The sequence below is a fragment of the Ursus arctos genome, unplaced genomic scaffold, assembly GCF_023065955.2.
Source record: "Ursus arctos isolate Adak ecotype North America unplaced genomic scaffold, UrsArc2.0 scaffold_30, whole genome shotgun sequence".
NCBI lineage: Eukaryota > Metazoa > Chordata > Mammalia > Carnivora > Ursidae > Ursus > Ursus arctos.
The window spans coordinates 4079590-4096779 of record NW_026622986.1 but is presented as its reverse complement, the minus strand read 5'-3'; the positions used below and the strand labels follow the sequence as shown (position 1 = coordinate 4096779).

The 17190-nt window shown below is 41.7% G+C and overlaps 1 protein-coding gene across 3 annotated transcripts in view; it reads left to right on the top strand.

The window, feature by feature from the left end:
• The window catches only part of CCNY (cyclin Y), a 221398-nt gene that overhangs the window by 153638 nt on the left and 50570 nt on the right, over positions 1-17190 (top strand). For all 3 annotated transcript variants that reach the window (XM_026483421.4, XM_057304701.1, XM_026483419.4), the window contains one exon: positions 12302-12336. In XM_026483421.4, the coding sequence (XP_026339206.1) occupies positions 12302-12336 (35 nt within the window). The remainder of the gene's footprint in view (positions 1-12301; positions 12337-17190) is intronic.

The following is a 17190-nucleotide window of genomic DNA, read 5'->3' as shown; positions in this document are numbered from 1 at the left end:
TTCTCAGCCCACTTTCTTCTTTTGCATCTCCGTGCTTCAGCCATATGGAATTCCTTGCAGTCCCCCCGGTGTACCAGGTGGCTTCCTGTGCCTTTGCATTTACCTGGATTTCCCCTTCTGTCTTCTACACTGCTCATTTCTTCAGTCTCCAAGCCTCATTTCAGCTATCACTTCTTCCCTGAAGGTGTCCTTCACCCCTCAGGCTGGATTAAGTGGGCCTTTGGTGAGTTCCCGCTATAACTGTGAATGCTTTCTTCATTGTCTGAACCATATTGTGGTATTTGGAACTACTTTCTTGTCTGTGTTGCCAACTAGCTCCTAGAGGGAAAGTGGTAATGGATCTCAGTATTTCCTGTGCCTTGCTCTGCCTAGTACAGAGGATAGGTTTAACTTAGGTGACTGAGAGAAGGAAAAAATAACAAAGCCACGAGACATTTTTGATTTGCTTCTGGTCATTCATTGCTTGCACAAACTTACGTTTTCATTACAAGACCTCCATACTTCTAGGGGCATTAGAGAATTCCAAAATTGTGGGTCCCACCTATGCCAATTTATTATTTTTTTTGGGAGAAAAAATATATATAATCTAAGATTAGAAGGCACACAGCACCTTTTAGATCCCTTTCTTTTGAATTTGGTGATCTTCCCTCTCTTCTTCAGGTTGTTGTACTCCTTCAGTAGTTTGCATTAGGTTTGTGGATAGGAGGCTGTTGTTGGGGTGATGACAGTTCTGTTAGGGCACCTCCTGCCTGGGACCCCAGCCAGGTGCTCTTTTGCCTTTGCGGTGCTGTGCTCTGCAGACCTGTCATCCTCTTTCCTTCTCCAGCACTCGATGGTCTGATGAACACACTCTGTCTGCCATGCTCCCCACTGGCCAACTGTTCATTATTCTGCTCTAGCTGATACCTGTATTAAGTCATTAGGAGTTAAATTAGAATCTACTAAGTTCCTTTTCCCTCTGATATCAAAGAGATCTAAGTTGGCCTTGGATCCTTTTTTTCAGTGTTCAGAAGGAGACTGGAAACTTTACCATAACAGAATGATAGTGGAGTGCTTGCCTAATGAGATCTCTGCCAGCTGGCTGAAGTTAGGGATATTCTGTCCAAAGCCAGACTGACTGCTCTCCCAGTCTCTTCTTCACACAAATGGGATGTCATTGCAGAATTTCTTTGTATGAGAGCCACTCAACAAAGAAAGGACCAAGGGTTCCTTTCGGGACCGGGTGGGGTTGCCAGGTGAGAGAGAAATTAGTTTGCTTGGCCTACCTTGGCTTTTCACGCTATCATTTTGGCTTGTGGGGAAGAATTATAGTTCCTAGTGGTTTTTCCTTTTCTATACTATTTTAATTCATTGTTTTCAAAGACATGAGAGCCTACTTTTAAGTACTAGGAGAAAGCAGCCAAACCACATCTTTTTTATTTTAACTAGTATGGTTTCTAGAGGTTCTTTGCCTTAAAAAAGAATTTGGACAAAAATAAGAACTTACGTGTCTGTGTTTGTGTGTGTGTGTGTGTGTGTATGTGTGTATGTAATCTGTGTGTGTAAGAGTTTCTTGAAATAGTTAAAGGAATAAAAACCAATGTCTCTTGAGTGACTTAAAACCAAAGTAGAAGCGTTAAAATTCAGAAATAAAAATATGAGCTATGGTTTTCTTTGCACGTTCTTTCAGAAATACTGAAATTGAAAAAGATGTTTCATGGCCTTCCTTTCTTCAGGGTCATGTTTTTGTTCCTGGGCAGTATTGAACTTCTCTATCATGAGGAGACCAACCTTTTTGTACTCCTTTCATCTGGCATTTAGAAGCAGCTGACCCTGTGCCCTGCCAGGAATCTCTTCCACTTGAGTGTTCCCATGACCTTTCTGTCATCCCCTTTCCTACATGTCCCCTGCTCTCTTTGTCACCCTCATATGCGCTGTGCTCTGCCGTGCCCTTTTCTCCACGTCCCTGTCTATCACTCTGTGCGTCTCCCTTACAGTTTATCGGGTTCCATAGGGAATATTTTTGCTGTTAGATATGGAAGAATCCATAAGACCCCAAAGCTCTTACACCAGTGATTTTCATTCTTTTTTTTTCCTTTGCTTACATACTATGGAAAATAATTTTGAAAAACTATGAACTCCTTTGAACATTTTTATGTTGACTATAAAAATTTTCCATCCTATCAAAGGGTGTAATTTTTGATGTATTTTAAATATATATATTTTAAAATAAAACTATATCTCTTTAAAAAATGTTTCAGATGGTATCTCAGTATCTTAATGATTTGGTAATTCAGCATAAATCATTTAAAAATGTATGAACAATTCGTCTTTAACAGTTGGAAATTTCATATGATTTCTTTTTCATCTTGAACTTGTATTTCCATGTCATTTTCTCCACAGAATTTTATCCTAATGTAATATATTTCTAAGTCATTTATCACACCATCATAGTTCCATTTTATGAAAATATGGATCTAAGTTTAATTTTTCTCACAATTATAAATCTCTAAATGTTAAAAGTAAATTCTGGATTGATGTATCGTTATTATTATCATTAGCCCTCAGTTGATCAAAACAACACAAACATATTAAGATTTTAATGAATAATTATTAAACAGAGAAGTGTAGTAATTTTTAGAAAAACCTTTCTTACTGAGATGCTTCTGTGGCTGTTACATGTTACTGGCATGAGGTGCTGGTCAACATTAGATTGTTTTTATAGATGTAAATGCTGAGGAACTTTGTTCATATAGGCACATATGGGAATAGGAGATTTATTATAGTAACATCACTAAATTCTGTTTCATCTGATTCATATGTCAAAAAATCTCCAAGGGATTTGTCATCCAAAACCATTCTTAATGATCAGCTACAACGTAATCTTGTTCTCCTTCAACTTTGTTGACAGAAAGGAGTTGGAATCCCTTGATTTGCAAAAGAGTTTCTCACCCAGTTAGAGGAGCTTCTCACTTCTGTAGCTTCTGGGAAGTACACCAAAAAGACTTTACCAGACATATGAATGACTTTTAATTATATCTGCTGTTAAAGAACAACATTTCCATTTGGTGGTGCCGGATTTAACTGAGACACTTAGGAGGAGCCTTGGGAAAATAAATTTGTGATTCATTTCAGAACACCTTGCCTGATTCCTTTGACCCCATTGCAGTCTACATACCCCTCGAAAGAAGGAGCGGTCTTCACTTTATTGTTTTGATTTATCGCATGTCTTTCTCACATTTACATCTCTATGCCATGTACAGTGAGTAGCTCATGGGGGGAACTCTAATATGTGTTGAATGAAAGATTCCCCACCTGTCCTTTTCCCTCTGACCTATTGTTTTTTAACTTCTCTTTTGATTTAAATACACTTTTGTCACAATGTTATATGTCCTTTATGTGACCTTGTTGGCAAAGCTAGGCAGCATTGTCAAGCCAGTCAGTCAGATCAGACTTACTTTCTGTCAGAAATGGTCTGATTTCATTTCTTTTCAGTTCATGTCACATGTCAGTACACATGCACATGACCACCTTCACTCTATATGATTACGGTAAATGGCCGGACACGGAGGACGAAGTAAGTGCCTTGCCAGTAGTCTGCTGGACCTCTGTGCTCATACCTGTGCTCCCCCGATCTCTCCCTCAGAGCCTGCATCTTTGACAGAGTCTAAACACTGCAGAGGCGTGGTGCTAATAGAAACTGTCATCCCTGTGTGATATCTGTAGACTGAGAGGCAGAAGTTCCCACTGTGCCCCTGGTAGAAATGTCCACAGGACAGGGCAGATTCCAGGCTGTGCTGCAAGTTGTGGAACCTGGGTTAAAGGCAGCAGCCTTACCCTTGCTGTCTGTTTTGTCTGGTGCCCTGGGAGAGGTCTTTCATGTCAGGTTGGTGCACGTCCAGGGCTGGGTTGGCATGCCTTTTTCTGAGAAGTGGAGAAAGGTAACTGTGAAGAAGCAGGTGGGGACGGAGTCCCTACCTCATACCTCAGCCATGTTCAAGAGTTCTTTGAACACCTAGTTTCAAGACTGCTGCTCTAGTCCAGCCCTGAATTATCTGTTGACAAGATCGTTTTGGGGGAAAGAATGATGAAAACTAGTATAGCCTTACCTTATCTTTTCCTTCTGGTCTGGGGGAGTAGATGCCCCAGAAATATTAGAAGTCCCGAGTAGTGAAAGGTCAGTCCATAAGTAGGGGCTGACTGTGATTATCTTTAGCCTGTGGCGAGCTCCTTCTTGCAGGGAATCATTCCTTGTTCTCCAGTTTGGCAGCCAGGGCTCTGAGACTGACCAGAGGCTCTTGAGTGCCATTAGTTAACTTTATAGTTATGTGATCTCCTGGGTCATAATTTCCTGTAAATCGGTAGTGATCGTAACTGTCATTAGTAGATTGTTGTCATGAGGCAATAGGAAGATGGCTTGAACTTACACACAGTAAGCAGTCAGTCAGTGCTTACGGTCAGTCTCTGCCCTTGTGCCTGTGAAGCAGGTACTTGGGTCCCTCAGTGCTGGACACCTGGGACTCCCCTGAGCCATTCTGTCCCAGGACCTCAGGCAAGGAGAGGCCATCCCTTACCTTGGCGCTGTAGTTAGGTGTTCCAGATGCACATTTCCCACTGCCTGAGAGACATTCCATCTGGCAGACCCACAAATCCCTCAGGATTGTTATGTCTAAATTAGAAGTCACCACCTTTCCTCTCCTGTCTACTTCCTTGTCCTGTTTTTTTAAGGATAAACCCACTGTCGGTCTGGGTCCCCAGCCAGCAGCCCGAGTCCTGTGATTAATGTCTTGTGTCGCATCTCTCCCCTGTATACTTGGTCTCTCTTCCTTCAGTGTCATGACTCACAGCTCGTATTCCCTCACTTGGTCTCTGACCATGGGCCCTTTCCTACCTTCTTGCTTCCAACTCTATTCTCACTTTTCTTCCACTTTGGTATCAGAAGGATAGCATTCTGAAGCACAGGTCCACTAGGACCCCTCCTGCTCAAACTGTCCTTTTCCAATGGTTTCCGCTCACCCACAAGGGACAGTGAGCCCTCGGCATGGCATGCAGCCATTCCATTGGGCCCTTTCAGCCTTCCCTGCCAATCCTCCCCTGCCTCCTGCTGCGTGCTCCCACAGTTCTGAGCTGCTTCCAGTCCTGAAAGGCCAGGCCCTCTGCTCTGTCACACTGCAGCGGACACATCATCCTTGTCCGCAGTGCCCTTCCCTCTTGCCCAGGCCAGCCCAAAGTTTGCCTCTTAGGTGCCTTCCCAGATTGCCCACATTTCATCCATTCTGATAGTTCCCCAAATGTAACATCTCTGAAATCAGAACAGGCAATGGCTTCTCAAAATTTAATTGGCAGCATTTTTTACCTTCCTAAGTGGCAAATAGAATAAAGGTGTACCATAAAAGCAGTGGCGTTAAATTCAATGCAGTTTGTATATTCCTGTCTTGTGGAGTTCATTTTTTTATGGTTTGTAAATAAAGAAATAGTGGGTCGATGTATCCATGAATTCCATGTTGCTTTAGATAGGGACTTGTTTTCCTCATTTTGCATTCTCTGTATCAAGCATAGAGGCTAGCACATCTCAGAAACTTAAAGAGAAAATGGATTGAGTGAATGAAGTAATGAAAGAATGAAGGCATGGAGTCACTCCTGGGCAGGCATGCTAGGGCATTGTGGCAGTCTCTCTGACAGGTGGCTTTCTGGTTTATGCTGCCACATCACTTTCTTCCACCTTTCCTAACTTCACTAAAGAGGGACAGGTCCATTATTTGAGGGCAACGGAATGTAGGTTTTTGAGGCCCAGGCAGAGTATTTGAACTTCGCTCTCCCAGGGCTGAACTTGACATAGCCATCCCACTCTCAGGACAGCTCTCCTCTCTCTGCAGTCATCTCTTGAGCTGCGCGAGGTGGGGTGCTTCAGGGTCTCTTGGCCATGCTAAGTAATTAAATTAAATGGACAAGGGAGGTCTTTTTTGGGCTCTGTGGCCCACTTTTCTTGGAAGGATTGCCTTGCCCCAGTGTCTGATCTCTTGAGCCTTCCGGTCTGGAGGACACTGCTTGCACAGTACAAACTCTGCTGAAATCAAATTAGACTCAGGATATCAGTTTTTCCTCAATATATCTTGTACTCTGTCGTCTCACCTGACCTGTGCTTTCCCCAGATTCAGTTGTCGGAAAATTTCTCAGTGAGCAGAGACCCAGAGTCCAGGCTTGGGGTGGTCATTCATCCCAGTGGGGGTAGAGCTTCATTCCTCTCTACCACAGCTGTGTTCTGCTGTTTACTAGCACCCTCTGGTTTGTTAGTTGTAGTGATAAATTCTTACTTTTCTACAACTTCTTTCAACTCCTCTTTCAACTGTGAGGACCTTCAGTCTCCCTCCATTTAGCACAGGCTAACCCTTTCTGTACTTTTCACAGCTTCTCATGTTTATAGCCTGCCTTGCATGGTTGGTGTTTGTGGTCAGCTCCTCTGTGACATCTGGAAGGCAATTGAATTTCATTGATAAATCTGAGTTAGTCACCCTGTAAGAGCAACTAATGCCTTGGAAAGACTTCCTGAAGATAGTGATGTATTAAAGCACAACCTTCTGGAATCAGCCTGCTGGAGCTGCAAGCCTGCTTCCATCACTATCTGTATGAGTCTGTGCATCTGATCCGTACGGTGTTCCTGAACCGCAATAGAATAGAGTTCGTGCCTCCTTGTGGCATGGTCAGGGAGACTAACTGTGTAAGCTGTCCGAGCTCTGGGCACAGAATCGGAGACGGCAGAGGCTCTCAGGAAGTGCCGTCCTTATTCTGGGGTGCAGGCACCCATTTGCTCACTTGGATTGAGGTTCTTGCCTGACCTCGGTCTCTTAGGTATGGGTCCTCCTTTATGCTGACGGCAGCGCTGCACACTGAACCCTGGGTCTGACTGGTAGGAGATGGGAAACGGTGGTTTCTGGGCTCTGCTGTGCCCAGACCCATCTTTTTCTGTCCATGTTTCTTGATAGGGATAGATCAACCCTCTCATTTCAGACTTGCTTCCATACCCCTTGGAAGCAAACCAGGAATAGGTCAGATCTGAAATGGTAGCAACCAACATTTGATAGTAGTCCTTTATAAAAGTATAGAGAGCTCTTTGAATCTCACCTTAAAAAATCAAGTGATAACCTTACTACCCTGTGCCAGAGTAGATTTCTGGTGGGTCAACTAGTTGTAGGTTAACTGTGATGAATATAATTATAAATATCTAGAAACAGTATGAGTGAATATTAATCTCAGAATGGGGAAGGGAGCATGTAAGCTTTGTAAGACCGATAGGAGAAATTGCCTAAAAAGGAAAACTTATGTCAGAATGCATCCTAAAAATTAAACCATCAAATGGGAAAAATACTGTAATACGTATGACAAAGGATTAATACCCTTATGTATTAAAGATTTGTTATACAACCAATGACATGACTAATGTACCAGCAGAAAAATGGGCAACATTCTGTTGCACGTTTATATCTAAATCTATTAAAATGCAAAAGTGCATATAACACATCTATGTACATATGCATAGAGAAAAGACTCCCTTTGAGAGGATACACACCAAAATACTAAGTTATCTCTGGGTTGTTGGATTGTATATTTTTTTCTTTATGTTTCTCTGTATTTTCGTAGTTTAAATTTTGTGTCTTTTTCTTTATACTGCTCAGTATTTTCCAGTGTTTTTCACAGTAAGCATACATTTCTCTTATAATCAGGCAAGTTCTGGAAGAGTCCACTTTATTTAGGTTTCTGTGCTTCTGGGTAAATCCTTTGGCCCTAGATATTCTCCAAGGCAAACAGAAAACATCTAAAGTTAGCTGGCAGTTTATTAGATGGACACTTGATCTTTGAATGGTTTTCTCCATATGCCTGTACCTACTTCTGCCACCTATTCTGTTCTCTGGAATCTTCTGCTCTCTGCAGCTGATCTGCCCTAGACATCTTTGCAGTTTTTCTTATCTTCTCATTTTTGTTTCATCTGCTTTGCTTATTTAGATTTCGCTTTGAATGTTCAGAATATCCGCTTCCTCTGTGCCCAAATTTAGAAGTAAATGCAGGTCGAGGACCATTCAGAGTGGGCTGGAGTTCTTCGGAGAAGCTGCCCTCCTGCAGTGTGGGAGAGGCACCTTGTACACCTAGTACAGGGCCCGTAGGTGTGGGGTGATTGTATTCCTACACTGTCTAAACCTGTGTGCCGGTCACTGGTGTTCATGACTTATAGCCCTGTGAAGCTACAGGCTTAGACAGGCTGGGACCTCAGAATATCTTTGCATTTGCCTTGGAGCTATGTTCCCTAATGGGACTCAGTGGTTGTGTTTTGAATTAAGTGAGTGATTGGATTCACTGAATTATTGAAAACTGGAAGTTGTGTGGTAATCTCAAACGTATTATAAGAAAAATTAATATAATCTTTTGATTGTTTAAAGCCTGATCTGTGCTCACCCACAGGAAAAAGGAAAGGAAAAAGAGAACCTTTTCTTTTGAACCAGATTTTATTGGTCCCGATTGACTCTGCTATCCCAGCAATCACCTTTACATCTCAAAACAAAATTTTAGAATCCTTTATATTGTTGTCAAGGCCTCCCACTTGAATGGCCTGCCAGTCCTTCTCATCCAGAGTAATTAAAAAGCTAAGTAGTTTTTCTTTGTGGTGCAGCTTAGCTCTGTTCGTATCCGGTCCTAATTATCTGTTGTCAGATGGAACTCGTTTCGTGCTGGCTCCAGGCAGCAGTGCCACTGCCCTGGGAGGGAGGGTAGCGTGAGGAGGGAGGAGCCTGGGAAACCCGGCAAGCCATCCCCAGGCTTCCCCCTTCTCATCACTCCTTGCCTGGGCCTGCATGGGCTGCTTCCTCATTTTCAAAGGAAGGATTTTGGATTACCTATTTAGGACTTATTTAGTTCTCATATTTTGTGTCAAATAGTGGCTGACATCTGCCACTGGAAGATCTATTTTAGAGATGGAACAGGGGAAACCAAGATAATTTTTTAAATGCCTATCTGTAAAAGAGTTAGCTGTAATTGCTTTTAGATTGTTAACAAATCCTCAGTAATTAGGCACTTTGTTTTTGATTTTTTTTTTTTTTTAGAAAGTTATATTTTTGAGCTGTGTTGGAGATTCTCAAGATGACCCCTCCGCACTCCCCCCTACCCCTTACCCCACCCAATTCTGGTGATTCAGTAGGAGGAGTCATAGCCCTCAAAATACAGTCATACTCATGGCTATCACTTATTACAAAGAACATATACAAAGCAAAATCAGTACAAGGAAAAGGTACATGGGCGAAGTCCAGAGGAAAACAGGCACAGGCTTCCAAGAGTCCTCTCCAAGTAGAGTCACGCAGGATGCACTGGGTTTTTCCAGTGACAGCCCATGACATGCACCAGCCAGGGAAGCTCCTTAGAGAGCCAGAGCCCAGGATTTTCATTGAGAACTGGTTAAGTAGGCATCCTCTGCCAATATGTACCAAAGTTCTAGACTCCCAGGAGGAGAGCAGGTGTTGAGCATAAACTACTGTTCGCACAATGTAAGCACAGTGAGCTGCTTTCATTGGTTAGGGAATGGTAGGAACCCTCCCCAAATCCATATTCCCAGACACCAGCTTAGGGCCTCCCTCGCAAACAGGCCATGTCAGGGATGGCAGTCAGACCTCCTAGGTTAACTCTTTCCTGCAGAGAAGGAGAGGCATTTCATCCCCCCCACCCCATACCTTCAGTTGAGGTACTGGCAGTATGAACTAGCATCTCCAGATTGCCAGGAGAGAGAATTTGTCCAGTTAGGAATTGGTATCTGCCTGGAGTCAGGCAGTTATGGTCAGGTCACCTCGTATAAGCATGGATATTGGGAACTATTTTTGTTTGTGTGGGGACTGGCAGTTGGTTTGGGGATTCAGGAGACACTCACAAGGAAGTCAGTCATAGGAATGCATGTATGCAAAAGCCTTTCAGATACTATGCAGACTTGATTTTACAAAGGTCGTCTTAGTGGCATTACACAATAATAGAGAATACAAAATAATACCGTGAACCCAGATTTCAGGTTAGATTCAGCCGGCCCAGTTGCTCTGAGTGAAATAGGAGAAGGTATAGGTATTCGTTTGTATAAAAACAGTGAGTGCCTAAGATAGTCTGTAATAGATTTGGATACCTTATTCTTAGGTATTTTATAATGTCTTAGTGAATTTTTTTACTATTCTAATTGGAACTAGTTGGGCTTCATGGAAATGGCCTGATTCTTCCCTGAGATTTAGTTTCGTAGGAGATGTACAAGAATAGTATACATTTTTACAGTATTCCTACTTGTTTTGTGTGGTTTTGTTTTAATTTTTTTGTTATGAACTTTCTTGTTAAAACTTTCAGCCCATGCTATTGAAGATTCTGATTTTCAGGCCTCTCTCCTATTTTTGAATAATGCTTAATTTTTTTAATAGTTCCCGTATAGAAGACGCTCTAATATTTCTTGAGGCATGGATATCTTTTATCTGTGGGAGGCTGGGTGATACTGGGCATTAACGTGACCTTGGAAGCAGTTCCCATAATTGGGAGACACAAAGCCTCTGCACAAACCTATTTCTGGGATGCCCTAGGAAGGACTGTCACCTATGGAATTTGCTAGAAACCCTGCCAGGTCTACTTCCTGTGTAGAAAGTGTTTCCAGATCCCTTCAGGCAATGGGAAACCACTATAGAAATATCATCATACCCCCTGTGGTGGAGCAACCTTGAATAGATGCATAGTAATTTAGTATTGAATCAATGTAAGGAAAACATGCACACGTGCACATACACACACACACACACACACACACAATACATGCACACATACAAGGTATGTATGTCAGGAAGTTAAAACCTAGTGCTTCTGCCAGACTCTTATTTTTTCTTTTGTTGTGGTTCACATACGGATGATGCTTATTTGGAATTAGGTCAAAAGAAATCATGCAGGCTCCACAGTGTGAATAGCAGACACCGTCTCCTGCTATACATGCCCTTGAGCTGCAAGGGTGCCGGTCCTGCCTCCAGCATGGCCAGGCTGCCGCACAGTCCGTGTGCACTGCATGCCAGTGGCCTGCAGGTGAATCCCTCTGATGGCCAGGTACGGGCACCTTCTCTCAGCAGTATCCTCGGGCTGGTTTTTGCTTTGCGTCCCAAACATCTTTGAGACAGGAAGAAGGACAGCGTTCATTCCAGAGATGTGATAAGACTTCCAAGGAAAAAGGAAATGTTTCCTTGTGAATTGAACAGAACATAAACATAGGAAAACATTTCGCCAGCCCTTCAGTCAGCTCAGCTGGAGGGCTTTTGAAAACTAGTGAAGCTGCCTTGGGTTATGGACTGCCAAGGAAAAAGTCCTCCTCAGATGAGCTGGATTTGTATGCTGTTTGTATGTTTAGGATACCCTGAGGTAGCATTACTGATTCCTGGCGTCCGAGGATGTCATCTCCTTGAAGGAAACCTGTTCTTCCTATCCTCTACAGTGACCTACTCCATAAACGTGTCAGCTGACTAGTGTGTACCCTCAAAAGTAAGTGTTTAGGAAAAAAGAGGCAAAACTCAATGATAGTAGGTTATTTCAAGAATCCTCTGGGTTCCGTGTCACCCTTCTACTTCTTCGGGGCTAAGGACCCCTGTTTTGGGAAGCACTAAGGTCTGGTGGAAGGAAGGTTGAGCCATAATGCACAGACAGTAGTAGGAGAAATGACTTTTTAGACAGGGCAGTATTTTTGTTGTGAGTTTTACCAGCCTTACTGAGGGGAGAGGGTACTGAAGGTGCCCCTGGGGAAGAACTCCTAGACAGAAACCTGGTTTTTTCATTAGCACCCTGCCTGGAGCATGTCTGGTTTCCATGATAAATAACACTTCTAAGGTGCGTTATCTCTCTTGTGTCTTAATGCTGTTGCAGGTATTGTTGTTATATTTTTATATTTCACCCAAATTGTGTGGACCTTTATGGGTCGGGTTGGGTTAGAAATAAATAGTCTTATTATTGGTTAATCCTTCTGAATTAATGGATGCATACAAGTTTTACGAAATTACTACGTAATGTATTTTTTAGTTACTGGAAAGCTGTTCCCACTCAGTTAATCGTAGCTGCAGTTGTTCGGGTGCTGTACTTGAAGTGGGTGTATATTTTGCTCTGGTGGCCAAGTTCAGATCTGCATTTGTGCAGGTCACATAGTTTTATATATGGTAATTGAGCATCTGGGTATATTGGTTGGTGGAAGGATGGGGCCGTGACACAGGAGGCCCAGTCCTCAGCAACCTGCCCGGGGTTGGCATGCAGGTGTGTAACATTTCTGTTGCATCTTTTGTTTTCACAGTGAGAGAAAAACGCAAGAGTCTCTTCATTAACCATGTAAGTGAAGCTGTCTCCTTGTGTTCTTCATATGATCATGCTGCGTAAAGAGCTTAAATAACCATGTCTGGAATAGGTGCAAATGGTTCATGTATTTTGTCAATATGTGGAAGAATGTGAAGAATGCTGTGATGTACTTGTGCTCAGTTTGGTTTGTAATTGGACAAGCATGGCTTGGTATTCCACTGTCCGGAGTGTTTTTCCAGAAGCCCCACACTGCTGTTGTTCATGGGAAGGTGTGTGTGAATAGTACCACAGCACACACTATGCCGGTCCAAATGAAAGCCACTTCTTTTAAATTTCTAATTCTTTCCTTCTTCTACCCCACCCCCAAATTACTGGTTTTTCTCCTGTAACTCACTTCTGTATGAATTGTTTCTATGAGGCTGTCTGCCTCCACACACACTTTCTTCTCCTTAATTGGTATTTATAGATCCAGTAGAGTCTCTTTGTTCTTTGGTGCTCACGGAAAGAATAAATTTGGTAACACTTGAGTTTTAAAAGGATTTAAAAAATTCAGCTGCAGTCTTTTGGCCAGTTCTGAGCAGTGTCTCCAGCTCCTGCGGGCCAGGCCTAAAGTGTCTCTTTGAGATACTTTGTCTTCCTCGAGCAGCGAGTGCGGCTGTGTGGCTCCATCTCTGCTGTGTCCACCCTCCCACTAACACCTCCCTGGACACCCCAGCTTGTACCCCTCAGGAATGTGGACACCTGCCACTTTCCTCTCCCTCTAAATATATGCCTCTTTATTTAGGAAAGAAAACTGTCTCCATGAGGTATGGAATGATGAAGTAGGTGAATTGCCAAAATAAGTATGCTATAAATTCTCATACTGAAAAGAAGAATGATGTATTTGACCTTACAAGGGTTTTTCTGAGAATTTCTAAACTGTCTGCCTTTAAGTATTTGTGGATTTTGAAATACCTGGCACGGAAGCTGTGTTAAAGAGACTTAAAGCTGTAATATTGCCTTCCCTGCCCTTTGGAAATCTGGACAAAATGCAGTTGAAAAGAAATTCATAAGCCAGACCTACGCTTTCACAGGGGCTCATGCTTGGCCTTTAGGAGACTGATAATTCCCTCTTAGGCAGAGTCCTTATACACATGCCTATACGGTGTTCGAAGGGTCAGAGAGAGGGTCTGTGGTTTTTATTGGATTCTTAAAGCATTCATGACCTCTTCCCTGGCCTTCTCAAATTTTGAAACATCAATGTATAAAGCATCTGTGAAATTAAAATTTATGTCACAGGGAAAACATATACCTTATTTTTAAAAAAGCAGTATATACCTAGACACAGAAATTTGAGTGATTTGAACTAATTTTATAAATCCTTACTTTTCATTTCTTTGTCTGCTGGATGCTCTCGGGTACTTTCTGACTCATTATTAGCACTTCTGACAAGGAACTTGCAAGGAAGAGAGAAGAGCTGAAACTGCAGACAGATTACCTTTCCTGGTCATTGCAGCTCTATTAAATGCATTTTGAAGAAGGAGGAGGGTAGGAGTTCGTCCAGGCCACCTGTTCTGATTGTGGCTAATGAGACAGAGATGTACTCTCCTAGTGTTAATCTGCAGGTCTGTTTTTATATTCCCACTTCACCTCACACTTGTGTGCAGTCCTGGCACACACTGACTACGTATCTCTTGGACCCAGAATATGGATTAGAATGGTAGGCTGTGCATTGTAACCCAGCTCAGCCCTCAGACCTCTGTAAAACATCTCTCCTGACACAAAGAGTGAAATCACACAGTTGTTGAAATCTGCTCTGATGTACTTGTTCCTATATAAAAGAAATCTCCGTGTTGTCTTCCCTAACAGATGACTGTGTAACAACATGACCCTCCAGTGTGTGAATAGACCTAGTTGCAAACTAGCATGTTGGTTCTGGCTGTGCAGGGAGAAGCCATTGGAATGTGCCATTCCAACCAACTGGAATATAATTTGAGTGAAAATACCTCAGATTCAATTAGGCTAATAAACCAACTGTGCTTGTCAGGTTTTGAGACACTTGGGAGTTATAAGCTAGAGCACTAGATGGAGGATAAATCATCATCATGGTCAGCCGCAGCAGCAGTAGTCTATTGAGTACTTGACCGTGTTTGTGCCAGAGTCTGTTCTAATTGGCTGAACCTACTCAGTAACAATTCTGGGTAGATACAGCTTATCATTCCATTTTACAGATGAGGAAAGTGAGGCACAAAGAAGTTAGCCAAATAAGCAGTGGACCCAGGACTGGGAACCAGGTGGTCTGGCTCCAGAACTCCCCTCTGAGCTCTCATCCTGTATGCTTCTCAGAGGATGATACCAGTTCCCATTTGGATGGAGGTTGTTAAACTTGTTTATCTAAAGTTAGAGATGACATTTATAATTAAATTTTTATAGGATCTTTTGCAGTATTCATTTCTGAATATGGGCCCTAACTAAAATTTGTAATCTGATTTGTTGTTGAACTGTGGAATGGCAGTTACTCTTTGCCCTTGCTTATGAAACCTCTTTATTTTTTATTTGCTTCATTGTGAGGGATGTTGTTTCTTTAATTTCTCCTTTAAGTTTCTGAAGAACCTACTTAGTACACGTTGCTAAAATAAACTACAAAGAGGCTATTGTTAAAGAACAATGAAAGCAGTGGCTATAGGTAAGCCATTTTTAGAATGGCGGGGGGAGTCAGCTCTACTCCTGGGTAGTGATGATGGCGGGGGAAATAACTTCCACTAGTTGGAGGAGAATTAGGCTTTTCTGGCTCCCAGCTAGCAACACCTTAGCAAGTGACAGGAGCAGACTTTGGGAACATTACGCAGGGAAAGGATCAGTTGAGAATGGACCGCTACCCAGGCTGGAAAAGAGATGGGCCTTTAACTGGCTCAGAAGAACCAAGACAGACATGAAAGATTAAGTAAAAGGAGGCTTCTTCTGAAAGAATTATTATAGGTTTTAAAGCTTGAAACCATTTGAGGATAAACCTCTCTAGGTATTTTGACAGTTAAATCATGGTGAATTTTAAAGATTAGTATTCTACTCAGCGTCTATCTATGTTTTAGGTGTAATTAGTATTAACAGTTGTAGGAATATATAATACATTATGAAAGACACTTAGGTTTTTAAAAGAGGGTTGGGTAAAGACCTTTGTTTAAAGTTTGTACTTTATTCAACATTTGCTAAAGCTTTGCCTTTGCTTTTTCTTTTTAAGGTCAGCTATTTTAGTGAATCTTTTAATTAAAATGTGAAGATCTCTCTTATAAATTGTGAGTGCCATTGCAGGTGTCTGGAGTCTAGAATCACTCTTGAAACTCAGGGAAAGCTCAAGCCTTTTACTTTGGCCTAATTTTTCTATGACATCCTCTTGCCATTTGGTGACAGCATACCTAAAGTGAATTGATCATTCTGAGAAGTTTAAAAAAAAAAAAGAAATTTAAAAGAATGAATCACAACTCGAATGGCTGACTACCGTACTTACTCTCATGAAAAACAATTATAATATTTGTCTTAATAATGAGATAGGTGATAGGTCTAGAAACTTTGTGAGAGAATAAAGTAACTATAGGGTGTTACTTATCAGTTAAGCAATAGTCACACTGTTAGCTGGACTTAGAGCCAAAAGGATTTTGCTCAAGCCCTAGACCTACCACCTGATAATTTGGGGACCTTGAAAAAGTCTGAAATTCTCAGTTCTCCTGTTTCATAGATTAGGACATAATTCCTGGCCTACCTGACCCAAATGTTACAACGGAAAGGAAGGTGATTTGCAAACTAATTGTAACACTATGTAAATTCGTTGATGTTATTACTATTACTGCCTCTTGGACTATAGATAAATTCTGTTTAATTTTCCAGGTTCAGTACAAAAACTGACAAAAGTCTTTCTGGTATTTAGAGTGTGGATACAGTGTTTTCATAATTGTTAAGATCAGGGTGGAATATATTTTCTTCAACTTTGGGAATACTGCTGTGTAGAGAGTTGATGGTCTTCTTAAATAGTTAAATTCTGAATTGATTTTTGCCATCTAGCTTTAAATGGGCTAGGAGTATATTCCATTATACTCTACATCTGTTAAGCCATAGAAGTCCAAGAATGAAGTGAGTTTGATCTAGGAACTGAAATTTAAAAAAAATTCTAAGCCTTGGTTTGCCTCTTTGGGAAATTTGCTCTTAATAGAACACAAATTTATTGAATAACTGCTATGTTAGCATCAATACAACATGCTTGGATGGTATGAAAGATTTTCATCTCAGTAAGATTTTAAAAGTCCAGGAAGATCAGAGGATCCAACTTATATTTTGAGATAATTTCAAATTTGTAGGAAAATTTTAGTAATACAAGAGTAGGATTTTCACAGCTAAGGGAACCTTAGATACTCTGGTTCTCACACACTCATTGTACTTGACACAGGATGGGAAATAGGGGGCATGCTTTGTTATTTTATCTCAGGTGTTTTTTTTTTTTGAGTATCTAGAAATGATAATGGTGTCCACACTGATAATGTTGATACAGATGAGAAGTTGGTGTAAGGTGTCAGGTCCTCGAGTGTCTTGGTTATGTCTATAAAACACTTTCTCTTGTCCTGTTTCTCTCCTTTTTCCTCCTCACCCACCCTTCCCTTTCTTCATTCGGTCACTCTCATTATGTGGCACAAATAAAGTGCGGCTTGTAAAATGTGATGGTGTATACAAATACAGGATAGCTAACAGGTGGAATTGCTTCCCTGGTGCCTTTGTAGGTCATTTGGAAAACTGCATTGTCCTTGTTAAGACACACAAGTGAAGGGGTCACTGAACCAGTGTCAGGATTTGTCCTGGATACTTCACGGCATATTGTCGGTGGGAGTTGCTGTATTTGAAAGCATGATCTTTTGTATATGC